Source organism: Sphaerodactylus townsendi, linkage group LG04 (genome assembly GCF_021028975.2).
Source record: "Sphaerodactylus townsendi isolate TG3544 linkage group LG04, MPM_Stown_v2.3, whole genome shotgun sequence".
NCBI classification, from domain to species: domain Eukaryota; kingdom Metazoa; phylum Chordata; class Lepidosauria; order Squamata; family Sphaerodactylidae; genus Sphaerodactylus; species Sphaerodactylus townsendi.
The window spans coordinates 154,397,840-154,423,889 of record NC_059428.1 but is presented as its reverse complement, the minus strand read 5'-3'; the positions used below and the strand labels follow the sequence as shown (position 1 = coordinate 154,423,889).

Genomic DNA, 26,050 nt, shown 5'->3' with positions numbered 1-26,050 from the left:
TGCTTGACTTTTTCCTCAGTGATGTTAACAATATTGAATAGGAGTCTTCCCCGTTTTGTTTTTTGTTTTTTTGCAACTGTAGCTTGTGACAAAAATGTCATGTGGGGTGGCCGTGAAGAAAAACAAATTAGGATGGAACATGTACCAGAGAACATGAACAAGATGGGAAAGGTTTTTTCTGACCGTGTGCAGAAATCTAAGGAAACAAGCCTGTCTGTACATCCCTTGAGGCACTTTGATCTGCGATACCAACTTTAAAGTGATTTTTACCTATTTCTGCCGCAAGTTCTCCCTCCCGCTCTTGTTTTCCATAAAACAGCGCATTAAAAAAAAGTCGCCTGAAAGAGCCATTTAAAATGTTGTTAAAGAACGTGCTATGCTAATAGGCTTAAAAATAATTCCCCCCCGAGGAAGGATCGGGCAGCGTTGATTAAGATGCCTTGCGTTTGTTGCGGGGAATGATATTTTACATTCTGCAGCCGTTCAGCAGAAAGAAAAGCTGAATTGACATATCTATAAACAAGTTATTACTTTCGTGGCAGGATAATTGGCTAGGAGAACTGTATACATTCTCAAGTACAGCCCCCTTGGTAGTTAGAGGTTTGTTTTCTTTTGAAAAGAAGGTACTTCACACAAGAAGGTCAATGGAGTGACCTTTTTTTTATTTAAAAGGAAAGAGAAATAGCACTGACATAAATGTGTTATTGCTAACTTGAGGTCAAATCCTATTTGCATAAGAGTGAACACACCAGGGGCTGAGCACAGAACAAAATGATCCATTTGTGGCCTAGACCCTGGTTCTCCTGTCCTTATGGAGACATGGTAAGAATCCTAGTCCATAATGGAGGAGATTAGCATGCCTGCTTAGCCCTAAAACAGTGATGGCGAATCTATGGCACGGGTGCCAGAGGTGGCACTCGGAGCCCTCTCTGTGGGCACGCGCACACAGAGTTTGTCATGTGGGGAGCGGAAAATCACACACACACACACACACCACACACATCTAGGCTGGCCTGGGCCACCGCGGTGAGCAGGGAGGACTCGGCTGGCGGGCCTGGTGCCTGTGCTCCAGGTGGCTGCTGCCGGGCGGGGGGGGGGGGGGCGGGGGTGCAGTGCAGAGGAGGCAGAGATGCTAGAGAGGCACAGAGTGGTGCATGCAGGACTTTCTGGAGGCTAGACCAGGCTATACCCCACTCTAGCAGGTGGGGAGGAGGAGGAAGGAGCCAACCGTTTTTTTCTAAATTAAAACCCCAGCATTCAGGTTAAATTGCCAGGTTGGCACTTTGCAATAAATAAGTGGGGTTTGGGTTACAATTTGGGCACTCGGTCCCAAAAGGGTTCCCCATCACTGCCCTAAAACATACTGGGCCACCATGAAACAGTCTGAGCACAACCACCCTAACAGAAGAAGAGTTTGGATTTATACACCACTTTTCTCATCTGTAAGGAGTCTCAAAGTGGCTTACAAACTCCTTTCCCCTTCCTTTCCCCGCAACAGACCCCTTGTGAGGTAGGTGGGGCCGAGAGAGCTCTGAGAGAGCTGTGGCTAGCCCAAGGTCACCCGGCTGGCTTCCTGTGGAGGAGAGGGGAAACAAACTCTGTTCATCGGATTAGAGTCTGCCACTCATGTGGAGGAGCGGGGAACTGAACCTGGTTCTCCAATTAGAGTCCACCTGCTCTTAACCCCTACACAACGTTGACCGTCAAAGTAGTCGCGAGGATAAAATGGAGGAGAAGAGAATGGGGCAAGCTGTCCTAAACATCCTTGAGTGGAATTATAGACATTGGTGGAATGATATCCCTGAGTGTCAATTCCGAAATGGTACAAGGCCTAGGACTTTGGACTATGATTAGACAGGTTTCTGTGGGAGCCAGCGCCCCCTCACGCACCCCGATCTCATGCCATGTGGCCCTTTCAAAGTTAGAGCTAGCCCTTTGACTTGTTCCGGAGGCAATTCAGAAATCTGCTTCGAAGGCACGAGGGAACTAGTGACGTAGAGTTTCCAGCAAAAGCCGTAGATGCAAACTAAAGGGGAAATAAGCATCCTTGTGGCTCCTTTAATGAGTAGCGGACGTATTGTGGAAGATCCTTTTACAATCCAAACCCTTAATCAGTTTCGTGAAGTGCTATGCCCGCTTGGCAGGCAGACATGCACCAACGGATCGTAGGAAGAGGCTGATCTCCCAGGAAGTTGATGTGTTGCTGAACGTAGACGGAATCAAGGTCCCATTGAGAGTAAACAATCCAGTGTGTGTGGGTGCTGGTGAAAGGATAGGTCACTTCTTGCTGTTGATGAATTGACAATGTCAGGTGACGTTGAGCAGCGTACATGAAGCGTAAAGGGCTCCGTCATGAGTTACCCCCCTCCTTGGCCCGATCGTCCAAGAAAACCCCCATCTGAATTCTGTCTCATCCGCTTTCCTTGGGAAGTCGTCCTTTGACCGCTCTGCTGAAGTGTTGCGACTTCTCAGTGTGTTTTTGGAACTTCCGGGGAAGACGCAACACTCCCCAGGTTGGCTTCTTCAGTATCTGACCAGTGCCCGTTTTGCTCTGTCACTTAGAAGTGCAGGAGCATCAGACAAGAGGGAGTTTCCTTGAGGGGCGTGGGAAGGAAGTCAAAGAGGCAGGGGAGGGGATGTGAAACAAAGGAGATCTGCCGTTTGACGTACCCTGAGCACGCCTTCAGTTCCTGCCGATCCTCCTGTGTTCTCCCCCACCGTGTTATCCTCGGTAGTTGGCAAAAGGATCTTCCCTTTCATACCAGCTGGTAGCTTCTGGTTCTCCTTCAAGCAACTGCAGACCGCTTTAAAAATGGAGGGAGGCATCCCACAGAGAGATAAGCAAACGGCCTGTGTTTTAATTTTTCATTTCTGCCACTGGATTCAGACCTCTGCTTTTGAAGGTTGTTTTTGGAGCTAACTTGTGCTCCATGTGTATGGTGTGCAGTGCATGTATGCACGGCATTTATGTAACCGTTTATTAATGAACAGGTAATGAAAAAAACCACCACAGTGCGTTTTACAAGGGAATAAGCAAGGGAACCAAATAGAGTTGTGGGTTTGATTTGCCCAACTGGGAAGTGAAATTGACATGGGGATTTCTAAGTGAGGCCACAATGAATGAGAAATCGACGTATTTCTGCTTCTCCACGAAGACATCTTTTCGTTAATGCCCACTGAGGCCTGGCTTGGAGGATTATCTCAGATGGATACAGGAGAGGAGATCCACCAACAGCACCAGGCCTTACCAGTACCTCAACGCTGTGGAACTTACTTCCTTGAGAGTCTTCTGTTTCTCCTCCTTCCAGTATCTCTCTCTCAGCTACAGCAATATTGGAAGGCCCTGCTTCCAAATGTCGGGCTCAGTGTAGACCTTTTCCGCAAATAGCTTTGGTTCTTGGTATGACTTCTACTGTGAACTCATTTTGTGTCATCAAAGTATTGGTTTCTCAGTCATTCCGGTACCTTTAGTTCTCGGCCACCTTTTTTTTAAATTAAGGAAAGGACGTAGAAGACGTTTCCTTTTCTTCTTTTTTTGTAAAAAAAGCCTTCTATTATGTTTTAACAAAAAAGTTGACGCAATAAAAAAATTAAAACAAGCATTTGAATAAAACATAGACAGAGCAAGTAAATAAACATTGTCCCCTCAATAAAGAGGGTTACAGATAATAACTTTTCCTAACAACTACCAAGAACATAATGGCAGCATTCAGAGTATCTATAACATGTCCAAAAAAAAAAAGAACTATTGTATATATACTAACTCTCTCTCCAGAGTGCGGTTGCCACTGGGTTTTCAAAATAGAAGGCAATTTTATGCAAAAAAAACAACAACGAAGTTTTGTTTTCAGTATTGACAATGAATTCTACTTTTAAGATAAAATATCACTATAAGAAGATAGAGAAAGAACAGGTGAAGTTCAATAAACCATGTTCTTGCCCATATTTCTATGGAGCATCAACAAAGTTAAGCTAGTCTTTGCTCCAAATATTGTTTAAAAGGTTCCCATGTCTTGTTAAAGCGGGATAGAGAAAGATCTTTCAAACGGATAGAAAGTTTGTCTGTTTTCATGATGTCCACCACAGCTTCCTACCAAATTCTACAGCTAAGACATTTCCATTAAACAGAACAGAAGACATTTCCATTAAACAGCGTCAACTTGTTCATTCCAGATTTGTGTTCCATCCATTGTTCCTCTAACTTTATCAAATGAGAAGAAGGAGGAGGAGGAGGAGTTTGGATTTATATCCCCCTTTTCTCTCCTGTAGGAGACTCAAAGGGGCTTACAATCTCCTTGCCCTTCCTCCCTCCCAACAAACACCCTGTGAGGTAGGTGGGACTGAGAGAGCTCTCAGAAGAGCTGTGACTAGCCCAAGGTCACCCAGCTGGCATGTGTAGGAGTGTACAAGTTAATCTGAATTCCCCAGATAAGCCTCCACAGCTCAGGCGGCAGAGCTGGGAATCAAGCCCGGTTCCTCCAGATTAGATATATGAGCTCTTAACCTCCTACGCCACTGCTGCTCCCGGATGAGGGAAGCACCCCTCTTCCTCCCGTCCCCCCGGGCTTTCGATTACACGAATATGCAAAGCGTACGCTGAGGAAAGAGGTTTGCGTTCAACTTTTCAGTTCTTAAACACGGAGAAATGGCCGCCCCGAACTGATGAGTTCATTCACACTTCCATCTCACGTCTCTGGTATGGCTCTGCTTGGGACTAACATTGGGAGGGTTTGAAGGTGGGGCCCCTCAACCTTTTTGAGTCTCTGGGCACCTCTGGAATTCTGGTACGGCATGGTGGGCTCAACCACAAAATGGCGGCCACAAGAGGCGGAGACAGCCACAAAACGTTGGCCACAACTTCAGTGAAACAGTGTGGATTTTATTGGCAGCTGCTGTCAAAGTAACGTTTTTTTAAAATTATGCAGCCAATCAGATCTCTAGCAGTCAATCAGAAGCTTCACCTGGTCCCGCCCTCTTCCCTAAAAAAACTTGGCAGGCGCCAGAAAAGGTGTTGGCTGCGCCAGGGCGCCTTCGGGCACCACTCTGGAGATCCCTGCCAGGAGACAAATCACGATCCCACGCTAAGCCAGCTGGCTCAGGAAGAGGAGCAGAAGTCTCTTGGCCAGTAGCCCACCTTGTGACTCTTGAAGGGACGTGTTGTGTATTTCTTGGTCTGTAAACGTTCCGGCCTCTTCGGCTCTCCCCCCCACCCGCCCGCCCACCCCCGCCTCCCCGAAAGTTGAAACTGATTGCACTGCTTTGCAAAGCTGTGTGTCTTACGTTCGCTTCTGGATTTAGGCCAGTGTGAACCGAGCGCAGAGTCCAGCTGTGAGCTAGTTGCTGTTCCTCTGCGGGAGGTAGAAAAGAAGCAGAGAGCCTGTAATAGTCCTTAGGGTAACGGGAATGAAACTCCCTCACTTCTCAGTAGTTCTGGGGGCTTTTTTTTTCCTAGGGAAGGTTTTGCAAGAAGGGAAATCGGCCGCCACAATATTTTCTGCTTCGCACGTTCTCCACCCATTCCTGATTCAAAAGCCTAACTTCTGATGCACTCTCTGCTACTCTGCCTTGCATTTTGACCCCTCAAGGCTCACATTTTCTCTTCTCTTTTCTGCATGCATCAGACTTACTTCTGAATTTAGGCTCAGACTAAGTGCAGCCGGTTGCAGACAGCTGGCCCAATTGCTTGTCCTGGGGGCAAGTACCTCCTTGGTGTTTTGAAGACACAGGTTATTGAAACTCTTGAGGAATCCTCGCTTGGCCCATTGGGATTGAATAAGGACTTGGGTTTCCTCAAGTCAGCGTGGTGTAGTGGTTAAGAGCAGGTGCACTCTAATCTGGAGAACCGGGTTTGATTCCCTGCTCTGCCACTTGAGCTGTGGAGGCTTATTTGGGGAGTTCAGATTAGCTTGTGCACTCCCGCACACGCCAGCTGGGTGACCTTGGGCTAGTCACAGTTCTTCGGAGCTCTCTCAGCCCCACCCACCTCACAGGGTGTTTGTTGTGGAGCTAGGGGGAGGGAAAGGAGATTGTAAGCCCCTTTGAGTCGCCTTACTTCCTCTTCTTCCTCTTCTCACTCTTGTGTAGGTGCTAATAGCTTAGCCCCGGAAGTGACGTCGTTGTGTCAGGTGACAAAACTATAGAGTTTCAGTGGAATCCTAGAGCGTTGCCTTGGCACAGTGACCTCACTTCCGTGTTTGCACAAGAAGTGATGCCATGCTTCTGGAGTGATGGCTCAGATGGAAATGAATTTGTTACAAAGGGTACGGAATTAGAGAGTGGTTCTACTGGTAAAAGATACTTATGAGCAGTTTAAGATATGTCAGGGCATCAAGATACAGTTAATGCTTAATGGCTGAGATGTATGAAAAGATTGTATCTTAACTCTGGAATCCGCTCAGGTTTGCTAAAAGCATTTATAACAGAAACGAAGGTATGAATAGCTTCTTTTTCCCCCCTTCATCATTATTGCTTTTAAAAGAAACTGGGATTTCACTGTTAAGTCGGTAAAACTGACACTCCATGCCAGTGCGGTGTGGTTAATGGGTTGGACAAGGGCTTGGGAGGCCCAGGTTTGAATTCCCACTCTGCCGTGGAAACGTGCCGAGTGACCCGCACTCTCAGTAACCCGCCTTGTAGGATTGTTGTGAAGATAGAACGGAAGAGAGGAAAATGTTGCAGGCTGCTTTGGGCGCTCATTGGGACCAAAATTAATGACGCAGATAAATAAATCAGCAGCTGCTCAGGGAGGGCAGGTTAAGTTCTGAATGGGGTCTGCAGCAACAGAAGTCGGGGCAGGTGGCATGGGTCACGGCAGTGCCCTCCCTAGAGTCACCGTCTAGGCAAAGCAGCCGCGGAATGGGACCGATGTCCCATTTTGTTTGAGACAGCAGTGAAGAAATGCTTCACCTCCTGCTAAGGATGTTCCCAAATTTTGCTCCCCCCCAACACTTAGATTTAAACATCCCCATTTCAGTGTCGATGGCACTTTCTGTCAATCAAACTCATTAGTCTCACACTCATTAGACCGTCACTTGGGGAGCAATGAGAATTCGGAGGGTTGACGATGAGGCTTCTCTTGCTGGGCATTTTTTAACCCACCATTTTCCTCCACGGAGATCGCCACGTCGTCACCACAGTCCATCTTCACGGAAACCCCACAAGCGCAATAGAACAACGTGCAGTTTGACTCTTAGCCATGTACCTCTTGTAAGAAAGTTGCTACGGAATTGTATTTGTGATGTGTGATTGGTGTTTGGAATATGCTGCCACAGGAGGTGGTGATGGCCACTAACCTGGATAGCTTTAAAAGGGGCTTGGACAGATTTATGGAGGAGAAGTCGATTTATGGCTACCAATCTTGATCCTCTTTGATCTGAGAGTGCAAAGGCCTTAGCAGACCAGGTGATCAGGAGGAGCAACCGCAGAAGGCCATTGCTTTCACATCCTGCATGTGAGCTCCCAAAGGCACCTGGTGGGCCACTGCGAGTAGCAGAGTGCTGGACTAGATGAACTCTGGTCTGATCCAGCAGGCTTGTTCTTATGTTCTTATGACACTGTGATCCCAGGAAAAGTGCGGGCAAGAACCTATAATCAGCACTGAAGCAGTGGATTTAATATTTCCGCAAAATGGGCGCAGAACCAGTGGGCTCATCCATTTTCTCTACGTGAACATTCTGTGTTTGGATTCCCTGCTCTATAGGTTTTGAAGGGATATTTCTTCCCCCATGAACTTTGGGTCCATATTACAAGTCTGTCCATTTACATGTGCACATTAAATGTGCACTTCATCTTTGCATTGTCATCTAAGGCTATTTAGAGCATTATTGTAGCCCATGGTGTAGTTTACAATTCTGTAGTGGTGTACTGGTTAAGAGTGGGTGGATTCTAATCTGGAGAACCGGGTTTGATTCCCCACTCCTCCAGCTGAGCGGCAGAGGCTTATTGGGGAACCAGATGTGTTTCCGCACTCCTACATTCCAGCTGGGTGACCTTGGGCTAGTCACAGTCCTCTCAGAACTCTCTCAGCCCCACCTGCCTCACAAGGTTGTGGGGAGAGGAAGGGAAAGGAGCTTGTAAATCTCTTCACAGGAGAGAAAGGTGGGATATAAATCCAAACTCCTCTTCTTCCTCTTCCTCCTCCTCCTCTTCTTCTCCTTCTCCTACTTCTTCTTCTTCTAGTCTGATTTGACAGCACTATACCTATTTTTTGTTTTATTAACCCTATAAGGTACCCAACTCAGCAGATGGCCAAGCTCAGCTTCTCTGATGGCCCAGCATGCCCTTGAACCCAAATCCAGGCCCGTTTTTTCTCCGCCAAGCTGTTCCAGCCCTCTCAATTCAGCTAAGCGATCGGTCGTGTCGTTGCCAGGAGCGTTCGGCTTTCAAAATGTTACGTTGGATATCACTGCAGTCGTTTCATGTGTCTGCGCTTGAAAGGAAAGACGAACCTATTCATTAATAAATGAAACCGTTCCTAGTCATTCAGCCTGTTACCGGTGATATAACATGTCTGACCTTGTGTAACAGGCCAGTTCAAAGATCTTGTATGGAGAGCGAGCTCTGTAGTGCCTTCGACTCGCAGGTATTATGACAAAGGCACAGGGGAGAGAGGGAGATTCTATCTGTCATGCTAACTCTGTACTCCTGACACGGGTGTTGATTTGATTTCGGCAGTCAGGGGAGAGCCGGCGGTAGATTTTTTTTTCTTTTTTAAGTTGCTGGAAGCATTTTACTCTTGTGCTCAGCGTCGAGCGTTATTTTCACCGAAGTTGGCGTTCAGATTTATAGAAGTTTTTGAAGCCTGCTAGCAGTAGAATTTGTCAACTAGCTCAGATCTGTCTGGGAAACTCACCTTGCCAACAAGTCTGGAACCTTAGGAGGTTTCCAACGTTGTGAACCTCTGGACATTTTGGGGATTTTGCGAAGGGGTAGTTTGGAACAGTCCTGACCTGAGTAGCCTGAGGCTGGCCAGTTCTGGTTACATGTCCAAAGAAGAAGGAAGAGTTTGGATTTATACCCCACCTTTCTCTCCTGTAAGGAGACTCAAGGTGGCTTACAAGCTCCTGTCCCTTCCTCTCCCCACAACAGACACCTTCAGTTGGGGCTGAGAGAGCTCTGAATGAACTGTGACTAGCCCAAGGTCACCCAACAGGAATGTAGCAGTGCAGAAAACACATCTGGTTCACCAGATAAGCCTCTGCCACTCTGGTGGAGGAGTGGGGAATCAAACCCAGTTCTCCAGATTAGAATCCACCTCCTTTTAACCACTACGCCATGCTGGCTCTCAGCTGAGGAGGGTGGCCCTGGCTGGATGGGAGACTTCCAAAGAATAGTAGGGGCAGGATGAAGAGGCAGGCAATGGCAAACCGCCTCTGAGAACCTCACTATGGGTTTCCATAAGTCAGCTGTGATTGGATGGCACTTCCCAATACCACAGTGGTCACCAAATAACATGGCTGCCACGTGGTGCCAAGGCCAATTGCAGAAAGTCAGAAGATTTCATCAAATGTTCTCCACTTAGCTTGATCTCCACTTAGCTTGATCTCTCTTCTGGTGGGGCAGAGAGAGTTTTGAGAGAACTGCGACTAGCCCAAGGTTACCCAGCAGGAATGTAGGAGTGGGGAAACAAGTCCGGTTCACCAGATAAGAGTCCAATGTTTCACGAAAGGATCGAGGTATATCGAGACTTCAGGTGATGGTTTCAGTGAATGGTAAGCAGTTGTTTAAGCTCTGATGGGTCCGTGGACGAGAGAGGTGTCAAGCTGTCAAGGAAATGAGATCATAATTCGCTGTCCGTTGATAAAACCTCAACTCAGCCATTCTGGGCTGTTCCACTAATAACGTAACGGTCATCTAGGAATGCATTTATTATTTTTGTCCTGGAGATATTCTATCGTTTGTATGTCCAGCTACTTGCGTTTTTAAAACATGCTGTCTGAATGCAGCACACGTCCATGCGCACCAGTCCAAAAGCACGAACATCTGTGGTGCGGTGCAGCTGTGAATGAAACATTCATGCAAATGTGCAAGCGTGCGCGCACAGGCCCCCTAGTTCAATGAAAGCAAAAACCTGATAGTATTCAACCACTGGAAAAAAAATTGAAACAGGATTTTCCCCAGAAACGACTTAGAATTAGATTCCTGCCTGTCTTCCTCGCAAACCGTGGTGCCGCTTGTGTTTCTGGCCTCTCAACCAAGAGAGAAATCTTTCCTATGGCAAAAGATTTCGTACCTGGTGTGGTTTCAAGAGACGTTCTGCTTTATAAAAGGAGGTGGCTGGTCTTCCAGCCGATAGTCTTGGCCCGGTGTCAAGGCTGAATGTGGAAAGTCCAAGGAGTCCTGATTTCTTTCCACTCTTGCATGCTCCGCGAACCATTTTAGCCAACAGGCAGGAGTGTTGTGTTAAGGAGAGGCCTGGCCTACTTTCAGTGAATCAGACATTTATTTGTTTGCCCTGCAAACCGCTTCCGTTTCAGTTCGGGTTTGACAGCAAAACCTCCTCAGACCGACAGTGGTGTTTTGACTTCATTCACGTGGGCTTCCGATCGTTTGTCTGCAACTCATAGCTGACGCTTTGGCGCTTTGTTGAAAAGACACTTGAAAAGGTCATCCTTAAACAGCTGGGCTCGACAAGACTACTTAGAGAAAATGGAAACAAAGCAGAGTTACTTGGTTAAATTATCTGGGGCTGCGGTCTAGATGACTGTGTTTAGGTTGCCAAAACTAGGAACCTACTATGTCATTTTTGCTTCATTGAATGTGTCGTCTCCATACTTGTAATTCACTTCGGTTCTGTTTGTACATTTCTGATTGGTTCTGCAACCCTGATTCCGTTGCATTGTTTAGTGAATGTCCTATTGACTCTCTGTTGATTATACTGATTTACTCTTATGATTTCACCAGCTCTCTGTGTGTAATCCACCTTGAGTACAAAAGAGAAAGGCGGACTAGAAACAACATAAACAAAATATTGAATTCCGATTAACTGAGAACAGTTATGGGCATATTTGGGGGGTTTCCCCCCCTCTGAGCTGGAAGGAAGACATTGGATCTGGGTGCAGTTGAAGAAAGGGGCTGTCCTCAAACGAAAATTGAAACTCCAACTTTTTCTCAGGATCAGATAACAGTTCTGCAGTAGATGGATCCATGTAGTGAAGTTAATTTTCATATGTTGATTGACATTTGAGGGTCTGAACTTTACCTCCTCCTACCTGCTGGATTGCTTTTTTGCTCCTCGTTGAATGAAAAATAAGCAATAGAACATTTGGGAGCTGTGTGGTTTCCAGGCTGGATGGCCGTGTTCTGGTAGCATTCTCTCCTGACGTTTCGCCTGCATCTGTGGCTGGCATCTTCAGAGGATCTGATGTTGGGAAAGCAAGTACATGCTTTTTCAACATCCGTGATTCTGGCCGTGAAAGCCTTCGACAAAGCAATAGAACAGTTGGGCAAAATCCATCCAGCACAAAGGACTTGAAGCCTTCCCTGGTTTAATGAAGAGTCCCACGCTACCTCCATTAAAATGGGCCATCGTGGCTTTCTTTGCTCTGGGTCGACACTGAATTGTTGTTGGGGTGAAGCTAAACAAATGTATTTGTTATTTATTTTATTGACTTCCCTCTGTGATCCACCTCTGAAGATGCCAGCCACAGATGCAGGCAAAACGTTAGGAACAAGATCTACCAGATTACGGCCACACAGCCCACCCCAACCAGCATTTTATTTATATTTTTATTTATATCCCGCCCTCCCCAACAGGGCTCAGGGCGGCAACAACACAGAATCCAAGCACAATAATAAAATAACCACATTTAAGCCACCTACTGGCATTTGCTGCGTTATCAGCGAAACTGCATCACGGCAGTTGTATTGCTTCTTTAGAAGTAGCCGTCAGCTAAATATCACTGATCTTTAAAAATGGCAGGACCCAAAAGGAAGAGAGAGACTTCCTAGTAGCTCCTGGAGATAAATGATTCACATCAGTGGAACAATGGAAGAGGTGACTTTTCCAGGTGAGATGAATATCTCAGGACCCGATTGTTGGTTCTGTTTTCCAGTTACTCAAATGGCTTGATAAAATTGTAATGCGGTTCAAAAACAATGGGGCGGAGGGGAGGGGTTATGGGGCTGAAAAGGGTATCTCCTTTTGAAGTGGGTTTGACCACAAAGGTGCACAAGCCGACCGCAAATGAAGAAACCCCGTCTCCAGATAACCCGAGGAAACAAACGGAGCTGCTCCCGACGAACTTTGACTTTTCAGAAGTTCCGGGTCGCTGGACTCGCCCAAAGAAAAATCCAGAAACAAACTTTGGGAGACCCATGTATTAATAATTGATGAATCAGGTTTAAATTCAGTTTCAGCAGGAGGCCTAACTTACATTTTGTCTATCGAGTCTCAGCTGACTTAACGACGACCGTGTTGGGGTTCCAAGGCAAGAGACAGTCAGTGGTGGTTTGGCACTGGTGTGGGCTGAGAGAGTTCAGAGAAAACTGTGGCTGACCTAGAGCGGCAGATCTAGGGAACCGGGTTTGTTTTTCCCACTCCTGCACATGAAGCCTACTGCGTGACTTTGGGCTTGTCACGGTTCCCTCCAAACTCTCTCAGCCCCACCTACCTCACAAGATGTCCGTTGTGGGGACAGGAAGGAGTCTGTAAGCACTTTGAGAGCCTTTAAAGTTTAGAAAAGTGGGGTATAAAACCAAACCCTTCTTTTAAGGTCACCCAGCAGGCTTTCATGTGGAGAAGTGGGGAACTGAACTCGGTTCCTCAGATCAGAGTCCTGCCACTCTTAACCACTTTACCGTGCGGGCTCTTTTCTCCTCTGTAGTCTTGCGGCGAAATATTTGGGCGAGGGGGAGGGAATATTAGTCTCTCTCCATTTGCTGCTGCTGCTTCTTTGGCTGAAGTTTCAAACCATGCTCATCTTCCCCTTATCCATGGTGCTTTCCTGCCAGTGTTCCTTATTTCGTTGGCCGCTGTTAGTGACCAGAGTCGAAGTCGCCAATGTTTTGGAGCCTCTGGGCCCTTGTGGAATTCTGACCTAGCACGGTGAGGGCGGGCACAAAACGTTTGCCACAAAATGATTGCCGCGAAAGGCGGAGTCAGCTACAAAATGGCTGCCAGAGCATACCTTTAGTCGCACGGCGGAGATCATAGTGCTGTGGTGGCAGCTGCAGCAGAAGCAATACTTTAAAAAACCTGCACAGCCAATCAAGTCTCGGATGGCAAAAGCCCCCCCCCCCCCCCCCACTCCAACCTCATCCACTTTCTAACAACATTTGGTAGGCAATGGGATGGATATTGGTGGGTACCATGGCACCTGAAGGCACTACATCTCAAAAAGGATATTGAAGAGATAGAAAAAGGGCAGAGAAGGGCAAGGAGGAAGATTGAGGGACTGGAGCACCTTCCTTATGAGGAGAGGCTGCAGCGTTTGGGACTCTTTAGTTTGGAGAGGAGACGTCTGAGGGGGGATATGATTGAAGTCTATAAAATTATGCATGGGGTAGAAAATGTCAACAGAGAGACATTTTTCTCTCTTTCTCACAATACTAGAACCAGGGGGCATCCATTGAAAATGCTGGGGGGAAGAATTAGGACTAATAAAAGGAAACACTTCTTCACGCAACGTGTGATGGGTGTTTGGAATATGCTGCCACAGGAGGTGGTGATGGCCACTAACCTGGGTAGCTTTAAAAGGGGCTTGGACAGATTTATGGAGGATAAGTTGATTTATGGCTACCAATCTTGATCCTCTTTGATCTGAGATTGCAAATGCCTTAACAGTCCAGGTGCTCGGGAGCAACAGCCGCAGAAGGCCGTTGCTTTCACCTCCTGCAGGTGAGCTCCCAAAGGCACCTGGTGGGCCACTGCGAATAGCAGAGAGCTGGACTAGATGGACTCTGGTCTGATCCAGCAGGCTCTTTCTTATGTTCTTATGTTTGGGGCCCCTGGACAGTGTTGGGGTTGGGGACCCCTGGACAGTGTTGGGGTTGGGCAGTATTGCAGTTTCTGGCCAAATAATGAGCGAATTGGCAACATTTGCCTAGTATGTTGATTGTAACTCCGAGTGTAACTAACCATGTCGGTGTAGGATCACACCCTTCCAGACATTTTCATTCCATGTGCCGCTGAGACTAGTGTTTAAGGCGCACCCTGGAACATCAGCCTTGCTTTTGGCAGATGTTCAGCTGTTACAGCTGTGACAACGGCTGCAGGACATGTCACAGGCTCCTGCCAGCCGGCTTTGTGGCTCGGCTGCCCCGGGTGCCAAGACGCTGTCTCTTGGAAACGAGGCGGCTGAAATGAAGGAGGCCTTCTCTTTTCGGAACCATCCCTTGTGCCTCTTTAAAATTGCTTCTGCTCTGCAGTGACGCTCGGGGGATGCTCTGTGCTCCTAACGGCCTTTTGAAAAAGGAATCGGCCTTTCCGTCCGCAGCAAAACGGGGGCTTCTTTTGTGTTTTGTGTGAAACGGGACTTTCTCAGCAGTGACGCAAGCAGCGGCGTTCGGCGCGGAGCCCTCGGCTGTTACGTTTGGCCGGAGAGAGGTGATAACTTCCTCTTTGACACAAATGGTGGCCGGCAGCACCCGCTGTGTTGTACACAAGGCAGGAAGTGTAGCGGTCGATGCCAAAGCTATTTGCTGTTCCTTCGCCACAAAGCAGCCCCCGAAGTGGAGCAGAAAGGCTTCCAGACACCTAGAGAAAGAGTGATTTGTGCTTTTGTCCGGCCCTTTCTTTTGCTTCTTAAAAAGCTGCTCGTGGCAGGGACGGTGGATCTGTGGCCCGATTGGCAGGCTGGGCGGCTGAGAAAGGGAGAAATTCTCACACTGCTTATGTAAGGGAGCTGCTGCCCGGCACTCGCTCATTCGCTGCTTTCTAGCTGTCAGTCGCAGGGGAGAAACTTGGAGATAAAGAAGGGGATTTTGAGATGCCTCAGCTCAGTCCTACTTTCCCCGTAGCCTTCCAGCTCCTTCTGTGGAAAGAAGACGATGAAGAAGAGATGGGATTTATATCCCCCTTTCTCTTCTGTAAGGACACTCAAAGGGGCTTACAGTCTCCTTTCCCTCCTCCCCCCCCCCACAACAAACACCCTGTGAGGTGGGTGGGGCTGAGAGAGCTCCGAAGAACTGTGGCTAGCCCAAGGTCACCCAGCTGGCATGTGTTGGAGTCCACAAGCTAATCTAGTGAACCAGATAAGCCTCCACAGCTCAAGTGGCAGAGCAGGGAATCAAACCCGGTTCCTGCAGATTAGAACGCCCCTGCTCTTAACCGCCACGCCACACTGGCAGTGCACTGCTAAACCAAGCAACTCCCTTCTTTGTCCATCTAAGTTAATGGGATTGGAAGGGTGGAACCCTCCTTGGGATCGCACTGTAGAAACAGCTGTAGGTTGTAGCCGAGTGGCCTTTCCACTGTGTGCCACGCATATAGATTCTGAAGGAGGAAAGAGTCGTGCTTTTCTCAGATGCTGGGGGAAGAGGGGGAAGCTAGAGAACGGGCTGAGCTGTTTCCAGATCGGTTCTGAGAATTTATGGAAATACAAGCTACAGGCTTAGGGCTAGTGGCACAGGGTGTGCCAGGTGGGGCCCAGGGGCCTAGTAGAATACCCCCCCCCCATTGACTTGTGTGCCCCTCAGAGAATGGGACCTGTGACATTGCAGGAGCTTTGGGGCCCCGTCTCGCATTTCATGCCAGGAGAGGCATCTGAAAGGAGTCCAACGCGATTCTTTCCTGCCTCCTGGAGAGGGGAAGAGAGCGTGGCATAGTGGTTAGGGTATAGGGCTAGGACCTTGTGCGGAAAAAGGCCGATCTCTCACCCCCAGGTATCAGGATGCTCCTGCAGGCTTTTGGATTGTGCAGAAGTCTTGCATGCACGGGGCCACAAACCCCTCCGTGTGCTCGACTAAAAGCACTGGTGGAATTTCGCCGTTGTCTGTCGACCTCCTTGTCCTTTTAGAAGAGAAGAAGAGTTTGGATTTATATCCCCCCTTTCTCTCCTGCAGGAGACTCAAAGGGGCTTACAATCTCCTTGCCCTTCCCCCCCTCACAACAAACACCCTGTGAGGTGGGTGGGGCTGAGAGAGCTCCGAAGAACTGTGACTAGCCCAAGGTCACCCAGCTGGCGTATGTGGGAGTGTACAGGCTAATCTGAATTCCCCAGATAAGCCTCCACAGCTCAGGCGGCAGAGCTGGGAATCAAACCTGGTTCCTCCAGATTAGATACACGACCTCTTAACCTCCTATGCCACTACTGCTCCGTCACGCTCCAGGTCTTCACGCGGATTCCACCAAAAAGGCTTTTCCAGTGTAAAACGCGCCTTCCTTCCCTTTTCAGGCCCTTCTGTTTGAATCAGCAGTTCTGCGGTTCAGTTCTGAGTTGGGCCAGCTCCAAGCCTCACCAGGGCATCGACAGCTTCTGGCAGGAAACCCATATGTTGCTTCCACCTATTTTCGGCTTCCCCTCCGCAGCTCCAGTTATCTCCCAGCATGTACCGCGAATGCTTTGCAAAAAGCGATTCCCTGCCAAGGTCGTAACGCTGGAACCCTGGGGAGGAAGACCACACCTGACTCAAGAAGCACCAACATGTTTTGGCTTCTGCTGTTCTTCTTGTCTCTTCTGTTATCAGTCTCAACTCTGCTCGGAGCGGGAAGAGAGAACCTTTGCTGAACAAAAGTGTATTGCATTTGCAGCTGGCCGGCAGCTGCAGGGCCTAATTTCCCAAGCCGGCTCAGTACAGGCTCCAAGGCCGGGACGGTGGGAACGCTTCAACTGGGGAGTTGAGCTCAAGATCGGTCTGAACGTGGTGCCTTGCGCTTTGGTGCTCCTTGAGCGAGCCTCGAGTTCATGCTCTGTTTCCATCCCGGCACATCCAGGGGCTCCCTCTTTTTTGGTCCAAGCTACGGTTTGCCATTGCACTCCAACAGAGCTTTGTGCCTGCCCTCCATGTTAGGACTGGAAGCCAGGCTCAAACCATGGTTTCCAGTCTCCATTTGGAGAACAAGCACAAACATCGGTTTGCTGATTGGCTTCAGTGGAGAGCCGTGGCTTGCCCCAGCAGATCAGAGATCCATCCAGTCCAGCACCCCGTTTCCGATAAAGTGCGCTTGAGGCTGCCATCTAATTAGCCCATACAACTCAGCATTATCTTCTCTAATTGGCTGTCCAGAGTCTCAGACTCTGTCACCTCATTGGCTGTCCAGAGTCTCAAACACTGTCACATCACGGCTGCCTGATCTTTGTAGCTGGAGACGCTGAGGATTGACTCTGGGATGGAAAGGCAGGGCTCTACCACAGAGCATCTTTCTGGACGCTCCAGGAGACCCACGAGCTGGGAAGCGTGAGGTCAAAGACCTGTTGTTGCCCTCACATCAGTTGCCATTCAGAGGTGTACTGTGTGGTTTAGTGGTTAAGATCAGGTGGATTCTAATCTGGAGAACCGGGTTTGATTCCCCATTCCACCAGATGTGTTTCTGCACTCCTACATTCCTGCTGGGTGACCTTGGGCTAGTCACAGTTCTTTGGGACTCTCTCAGCCCCACCTGCCTCCCCAGGTGTCTGTTGTGGGGAGAGGAAGGGAAAGGAGCTTGTCAGCCGCCTTGGGTCTCCTTACAGGAGAGAAAGGTGTGATATCAATCCAGAACTCTCCTTCTCCTCCTCCTCCTCCTCCTCCTCCTCCACCACCACCACCATGTAGGTTCCATTTAGCTCTTGTGGCTAACAGGGAAAAAATCAGAGCCCACAAAAGAACAGCAAAGAGGCACGCAAGACCACTTCTCATTCGTATAATAGTATGTGTAGCATTTTAGCATTTCAAATGAACTAGCTCCAAGCATTGTCCTGTTCCTAAGCGTTATTTGTATTAGGGCCGGACTGGCCATTTATCTTGCAGGGACATTTCTAGGTGGGCTCCGTGCCCAGGTGCAGCTGAACCCTCCTGCCTTTGCCAGAGGCCGCTTGGTTCAGCCGACCCAGCAAGAGTAACCTGTGTCAGTTCACCCACCGTCTCCTGAACCGCTGTCAGCTTGAAAGAAGAAACTGTGGATGAGCCAATGCCCACCGCTGGCTCGGCTGAGCTGAGCAGGCAGCAGGCAGCGCTGGCTTGGAGTGCCAAAAAGGCTGTCCAGCTCGGCTTGTTCCGGGGCCTCTTTCCAGTCCACTCCTGGTTCATGTGCTTCGTAGAGGGTGATTGCAGGTGCAGAAGGTGCAGGAAGAAGAGTCTGCTGTGTAGTACACAGGTGTCAAACTTGCGACTCTCCAGATGGTATGGACTACAGTTTCCATCATCCCCTGCCAGCATCCAGTTCGTCAGCATGCCACCTTACAAGCCGCATGGGTGCCCTTGCCAGCTCTGAGAAGCATTTTACAATAAGGACCCCTCCCCGTCCACTTCATTGCATGAAGGCATTACGCTCTGCAAAGCAAAACCTGCTGCGTCATCTGCCTTTCATAGGTGCAGAATTCTGCTGTTTCCTTTTGCGTGGAAAAAGAAATGGCCGTGTGTTGAAGCCGTCACAGATTGGTTCTAGGTCTCCTTCATTGGAAACACAGTCTGTGTTCGTCAGAGCTTGTTCACAAGTAAGTGGGCCTCACTTGCAGAGTTCCTGGTCTATATATACAGGAACCGAGGGCAGATTCAATCTCACGTCCTTGAGCTCCCTCAAGGAGAGGAAGAAGAAGAGTTTGGATTTATACCCCCCCTTTCTCTCCAGCAAGGAGACTCAAAGTGACTGACAAGCTCCTTTCCCTTCCTCTCCCCACAACAGGCGCCTTGTGAGGCAGGTGGGGCTGAGAGAGTTCCAAAGAACTGCGACTAACCCAAGGTCACCCAGCAGGAGTGTAGAAGTGGGGAAACACATCTAGTTCACCAGATAAGCCTCTGCCACAGGTGGAGGAGTGGGGAATCAAACCCAGTTCTCCAGATTAGAATCCACCTGCTGTTAACCACTATACCATGCTGGCTCTCAATCCCCTTAGGCAAACCGCAGCCTTGACCTTTGCTTTGTGGGGTTGATTCGACCCATCTTACAATTGTGTATTACAACAGAATACCACCTCTGAAGAACTTTGGAAAGCAATAAATAAATGCTTGTTGTGGGCAGTTCTTACTGAGTTTAACTAAGAAGATAAGAATTCTCCTGGAGGTGGAGGACATCTTGCAAGGGGTGTGGAATCATCCATCCAAGATGTCCTCCTAGCCTACCAGGAGAAAAGCCCTTCATGGTGAGTATCCAATGGATCATTCTCCTGGAGGTGGAGGACATCTTGCAAGGGGTGTGGAATCACCCATCCAAGATGTCCTCCTAGCCTACCAGGAGAAGGGCCCTTCATGGTGAGTATCCAATGGACCGTTCTCCTGGAGGTGGAGGACATCTTGCATGGGTGATTCCACACCCCTTACAAGATGTTCTCCTAGCCTACCAGGAGAAGGGCCCTTCGTGGTGAGTATCCAATGGACCGTTCTCCTGGAGGCGGAGGACATCTTGCAAGGGTGATTCCACACCCCTTGCAAGATGTCCTCCTAGCCTACCAAGAGAAGGGCCCTTCACAATGAGTATCCGATGGACCATTTTCAAAATGTTTTTTACAAAGAAAAAAACACATTGAAACGCAAACTGCTGGCTGATAGAAACCTGATTTCACACGCTGAATGTCTTCTTGCGTCAGAAGCGATGCGGCGCATTGCAAACGTCTCTCGTTGGCACCGGATTCAGGATCAAATTAATGGTTAATAGTTCCTGACAACTTTATCATAATAATGTAACAGAAATCCCTGGTACAGCGAGGACTTTAATTACATCTCCTTTGACAGGCAAATTTGGTGCCAAAAGCCAAGCGTAGAGTTATTGTTCCTCTGAATCCACATAGGTGTACCCAGTGGGGGTTTTAACCCGCTTTCTGCCTTCCTCGGCTGTCAGGCACATGGAGACACTTTCAGCCCGAACGTTTCATGCTTTTGATGGCCTGCAAAGTATATTGTCTTCCTTTTCAAGAAACAACCGCCCACGGCACTGGGCCCAAAACGTACATGGCACTGTAAAGCTCACCGGTGAGCTCCCAAAGGCACCTGGTGGGCCACTGCGAGTAGCAGAGTGCTGGACTAGATGGACTCTGGTCTGATCCAGCAGGCTAGTTCTTATGTTCTTAATGGATATAGCCAAAACACCAGTTTATAAGAGCGGCCGCGTTTGAAAAGAAGCTGTTAAATGCCAGGATAAAATAAAGCCCTCCAAGAAACAGGAAGCAAGCGGTAAATGGGTATGTTGGGATTCCACCGGAGAGGTGGTCTCGCAAAACAGAAGTCACCACTGAGAAGGCCCTTATAGAGCTGCGCCAATTATATACCGGCACTCTGCCCCTCAGCAAGGGCACAGTTGCTGCGGGGCAAAGGTTTCTGTGCATTTCACCAGTAGCAGAGCCTCGCTGGCTGATCTGGAAAGGTTTGCTATCCTTTTGGGTCTTTAACGATAGCAGTCGACGACTATTTTTTCTGGGTTCCAGGGTGGACAGAAGCCAGATCTTCACCCAGGCAGTTTCTTGGGTGGAAGAGAGCGGCTGCTTTGGAATTTCCCAATTAAGCTGGCACAGTTCTGGATAATGTTGTGTTGTGTTGTTGGGGGAGACACAGTTTCCCCCAGTGCAGCCTTGGTTAGCGATCCGCTTCTGCTTCCGCTGGAGAAGGGAATCAGAAACAAGGGCTGCCTCTGTGTGACCTTTCCCCCACCCTGTTGCTCTTTCTCGTTCCTCACAACCTCGATAAAGATTGGATTCCAAGGACGGTCTATAATCCAGTAATCCAGAGGCTGTAAAAACGAGGACATTGTATGCGTTGTGTATGTATGTGAGAGGACACCATGGTGGTGTGATTTGCCTTAGATAGCACAGCCCTTCTTATTTTTGCCTTAGATCTTTATTTGCTATGCCCCTCCTAACAATTCTTTTTCTGCTGACCTCCCTCTTCATCTCTTATATATAAATTATTACCTTTTCCCCCTATGAAACTACATGCCTTCTTCCTCCCTTCGTTTCTTTTATTCCTGTCTCTGCTTGGCCCTTTCCGCACGAGCCATTTAACCCAGGTCAGGGCCGGGATTAAAACCGGTTGGGACGGAAACTTCGCACAGCTCCCGCCCCTAAGTCAGCCCTGACCCAGGTGAAATGGCAGAACTGGGGATAGTGCAATTCTTTTTTAATATCTTGGGTTGTCGCCACACCTGTGTGAAGGGCCCTGGGTGACAGGTGCCACTTTTGCCCACCGTTTTTTTTTAAAAAAACTTACCTTCTCTCCTGCATAGTTCTGCTGGAGAGGGTGACCAGGCTCCAAGGCGTCAGCCATGGCTGTAGGGGCCCGCCCCCTCATCGCTGCAGGGCTGCGCAGGGAAGTAGGATTTTTTAAAAAAAAAGAAGACACGGATTACCCCCAGTCCAGCCTTAGTTATCAATCTGAGTAAACCTACTGTAGAGCAGCAGTGGCGGCGTGGTTAACAGGAGATGTACTCTAATCTGGAGGATCTGGGTTTGATTCCCCGCTCTGCCGCCTGAGCTATGGAGGCTTATCTGGGGAATTCAGATTAGCCTGTGCACTCCAGCACACGCCAGCTGGGTGACCTTGGGCTAGTCAAAGCTTCTCGGAGCTCTCTCAGCCCCACCCACCTCACAGGGTGTTTGTTGGGGGGGGGGAAAGGAGTTTGTAAGCCCCTTTGAGTCTCAATACAGGTGAGAAAGGGGGGATATAAATCCAACTCTTCTCCCAACTCTTCCCACCTTTTTGGGAGTGGGAGGGGGTGACCCTTGTGTTTTCTTATTCCAGCCTCTCCCCTCCACACACACACAACTATTTCCTCCTCTGTATCTCTACTGGCTCATCCAGGGGGCATACATTGAAAATGCTGGGGGGAAGAATTAGGACTAATAAAAGGAAACACTTCTTCACACAACGCGTGATGGGTGCTTGGAATATGCTACCACAGGAGGTGGTGATGGCCACTCACCTGGATAGCTTTCAAAGGAGCTTGGACAGATTGATGGAGGAGAAGTCGATCTATGGCTACCAATCTTGATCCTCCTTGATCTGAGGTTGCAAATGCCTTAGCAGACCAGGTGCTCGGGAGCAGCAGCAGCAGAAGGCCATTGCTTTCACATCCTACATGTGAGCTCCCAAAGGCACCTGGTGGGCCACTGCGAATAGTAGAGTGCTGGACTGGATGGACTCTGGTCTGATCCAGGAGGCTCTTTCTTATGTTCTTATGCCATCACTATTCTAGCAGTTGGTTTTCACAGAACGGCTTGTGCAGTAGCTTTACTCAGAGCCCCAGTGCCAGGTCTAAGATGTGAAATCACGTGAGATGTGAACTCCTCTTGCCACGAAGTCTTGAACAGCGAAATCAAAAGTTGCTGTTCTGCTTTGTTTTGCGGAAGAGATGCGGGAGATCTGGCGTGAGTGAGCTGCTCTGACGCGACTCTTGTTCGTATCCACCGGCCGCTCGAGTGGTTTTTACAAAAGACACCTGCCAGTCTTTCATCACAGCCTGCTGGCCGGATTCAGACACTTATTTATTTAGAAGATCCGTATGATGCTTCTTCAGGCGGCTGGCAGAGTAAAAACAATGCCGTAAAATTTAAAAAGGGGTTTCACTGTAACTTATATCAATATTCCGCAGTCTGAAATGATGCCCACAGAACAGCCCTCAGGCTGGATGCAAACTAGTTCAAAAATAGACAGGAAAAAAACTCATTTAAAAGCTTGGGTAAAAAGAAATGTGTTGGCCTAATGCCTAAAGGACCTTATTAGGATCGGAACTGGGTCTGCCTCAAAGGGGAGGACATCACAGACAGATCAATCAATCCACCTTTATTGGCACATCCCCTTCGGGGATCGGGCAGTATAGAAATTGAAATAATAAATAAAAATAAATAAATAAATAAACATTATCCAAAACAAGAAAAGAAAAAGAAATATTCACCAAACATACTCAAGAGCAGCCTGTACCCAACCACCTTTTTATACACACATTTTGGCAACATGATAAGAATTTGGCCACTATCTCAGTTACATTACAGTTATCATTATTCAGCAAATATACATTTTTTTAATCTGCATAGCCTTTTCCGCTGTCTAATATAGGGGATGATAACTTGGTTCTAAGAATCATGTAACTGGGACAGGGCAACAGGATGTGGTCAAGAGACTCAACTTTACGCACCGTTTCTTCATTCCTTCTCCAGGTTTGGCCTGATGTCTGAATCGGGCTACGTTCATACGGCCAAATGCATCTTGTATTGCTTGTGGGGAAGAGGGAGGATTCCAGTGGGCTTACCTGTTGCCCTTTCGCGGTGCAGGAGGGGAATTCCAGGTAGCTGACGGAAGTGCGCAGTTAACACTTTGGGTTGGGGCCCTGCAGTGTGGCAGACTGTACGGTAAACTCGAAGCCTTATCGTTTCAAGAGGCCGGGTAAATGAAGGAGAGAGTACCGTTGACCCCGTTTCACTTCATTAAGCTTTCCAATTAAATTGGATTGCTACGGAAAGAGAGCAGAGAGCGGTGGTGTCTTAGACCGTCAAAGTCAGATGTTTTCAAAAGTGTGAAAGTGGAAACACACACACACACAAATGCCCGGTCATCCTTTTCATTGCAAATATTGTTTTGGAAAACACATTGATGTTTCCAGGCCTTTCACCATTTTGGTCGCCCTCCTCTGGACCCGTTCCAGAGGAGGGTGACCAAAATGGTGAAAGGTCTGGAATCCATGCCTTACGAGGAGAGACTTAGGGAGCTGGGGATGTTTAGTTTGGTGAAGAGATGGTGAAGAGGTGACATGACAGCCATGTTTAGATATTTGAAGGGATGGCATGTTGGTGAGGGAGCAAGCTTGTTTTCTGCTGTTCCGGAGACTAGGACCGGAGCAATGGGTTCAAGGTGAAGGGAAAGAGATTCCACCTAAACATCAGGAAAAACTTCCTCACAGTAAGGACTGTGTGACAGTGGAATTCACTGCCTCGGAGGGTGGTGGAGTCTCCTTCTTTGGAGGTTTTTGAACAGAGGCTGACAGGAGTGTTTTGATTATGTGTTCTTGCATTGCAGGGCATTGGACTTGATGGCCCTTTTTGGGGTCTCCTCCATGATTCTATGATTGTTTTGCCAAGTGCCTTTGCAGTAAACATTCTTTTCTGGAGAACTTAAAGTTTGCCACAGATCTCAGGGGGTAGGATTTTTGAAAGCCTCTATCCCAGATAGGGTCACCAGCAGCTGCTTCTGAATCCTTGAAATTCCTGGTCAGCGAACGCTCTACATAAATGCTAGGGAGCACTACTTATAATATCTAGTAATCTTTTTGTTCTGTGGCAGTGCTTGGGTCATTCTGCCTCTTGATAATTGGTTGTCCTTCCTAGCGATGTGTGTTTATGAATTGTAGTCGCAGTGTCAAGCTGACAGCCAGCATGGTGTAATGGTTAAGGTGGAGGACTGGGGCCTGGGAAGCTGAGGTTCGAATCCGCTCTCTGGCAAGGAAACTGGTTGGGTGACCATGGGCCAGTCATATTCTCTCAGCCCCGACCCTGACAAGTATTTGGATGGGAGACCTCCCAGGAACACCAGGGTTGGGACACACAGGCGGGCAATTCCAAACCACCTCTGAATGGCTCTTGCCGAGAAAACCCCGTGAGGTTGCCATAGGTCAGAGGTGACCTGCTAGCCAAAAAAAATAGTTATGTGCCAGTACTCTCCATTACACCATGCTGGCTCTGACCTTGATAGTCAGATGGTTTAATTCAGTAAAAGAGAGATCCACATATTCATTTGTGTGTGGATCTCCATTCCCGAATGGATTGCAGGAAAATAACCTTCCTCTTTGTTTTGTTTGTTCTTCGCAGGACCAACCTCTCAATCCGTACAAAGGCTCGGAAGCCCAGGTCAGTGCATTTTTAATATTCAAATGGCGAGATGTTTCGGAGTGCCTTTCTTTTTAAAGTCACTGAACCCGTCTCTGGCTCTTGTTCCATCTTGGCAGCAGCAAGTTGAAATGTGTCCGATCTTGGGATGCCACTTCCACCTGGAAGGGGAAGTGTTTATCTCGAGCCCGCCCCGCTCATCTGCACAGGCAGATGGGGAGGAAAATAGACATGTCTTGCATGGTTTTCCGTAAAACGTAAAAATATGCTGTACACCAGACGTGAATGTCTCTCAAGAGGCCAAAGCGATAAAGAGGATTTCACAGTGACCACGTTCAGTTTGCACCCCTTAGCGCAATATTGACATCAATTCCCACCCCCGTTTTCATGGGTGGGGCAGAGGTGGTGGTGAATTCCATAGGAGGGACTTGAAGAGTTGAAGCCCACTACGCATGCCGCCTGGAATTGCTTTGGAGGAAAAGGGGCTTAAATACAAGCTCTTGTTCTTTGCATCAGCGAGTTGCGAACTGTGTGGGGTGAAAGAAAGAAGCAAATTGAGAGCGCCCGCAGCGGAGGCAGGCAGGATGAACATATACTGGTACAGGATTGGGCGTCTTTGTTCTTTCCTAGCAGTTGTCGAGAATTTCACAAGGACGGAAGCTTCCAGGCCCCGGAGCTGGAGCTTTTCCATTTATCCGCAGAGTGTGCATAAAACGGCTTCGCCCCGGCCCTGCCAATTTGCTTTTCCCTGACCGGAATGTAGTTCAATCTTCATGCGTATTAATTCCATGCTAAGTGAGTGCCCAGGCGAGTGCCAGCTGGCTTTTAAAGTCTCTGTGGTTTTTGGGTTTTTTTTTCCCGAGGAGGACATAAATATTTCCAGCTGGCAAATGCGATGGCGCTTAAAAAAAACACAACCCTTCAATAATTAAGGCGGAGATGAAGCGCACAGCTCCACGTATCGATAATGACAAACGGTGGGGCCGCCGGGGCCGTTTCCATAGCAGGGCTGCGGCTCCGTCCCCCTTGCCAACTTTCTTTCTTTTGCCTTGAGATGCACAACGGGGGCTGGGAACGGCTCTGCACGTCTGCCGGCTTTCTGTCTCGCGGAGCCGTGAGCAAGCGACGGCGGTTCGAACACGAGAGCGGGGATCAAGGAGAGCTTA

General features: G+C 48.5%; 1 protein-coding gene across 2 annotated transcripts in view; it reads left to right on the top strand.

The window, feature by feature from the left end:
- XYLT1 (xylosyltransferase 1) overlaps positions 1 to 26,050 on the top strand; it is a 170,880-nt gene that overhangs the window by 27,996 nt on the left and 116,834 nt on the right. For both annotated transcript variants that reach the window (XM_048493210.1, XM_048493209.1), the window contains exon 2: positions 24,867 to 24,905. Coding sequence is in view for 1 of the 2 variants with exons in the window: in XM_048493209.1 (XP_048349166.1) it covers positions 24,867 to 24,905 (39 nt within the window). In the remaining variant the exon portion in view is untranslated. The remainder of the gene's footprint in view (positions 1 to 24,866; positions 24,906 to 26,050) is intronic.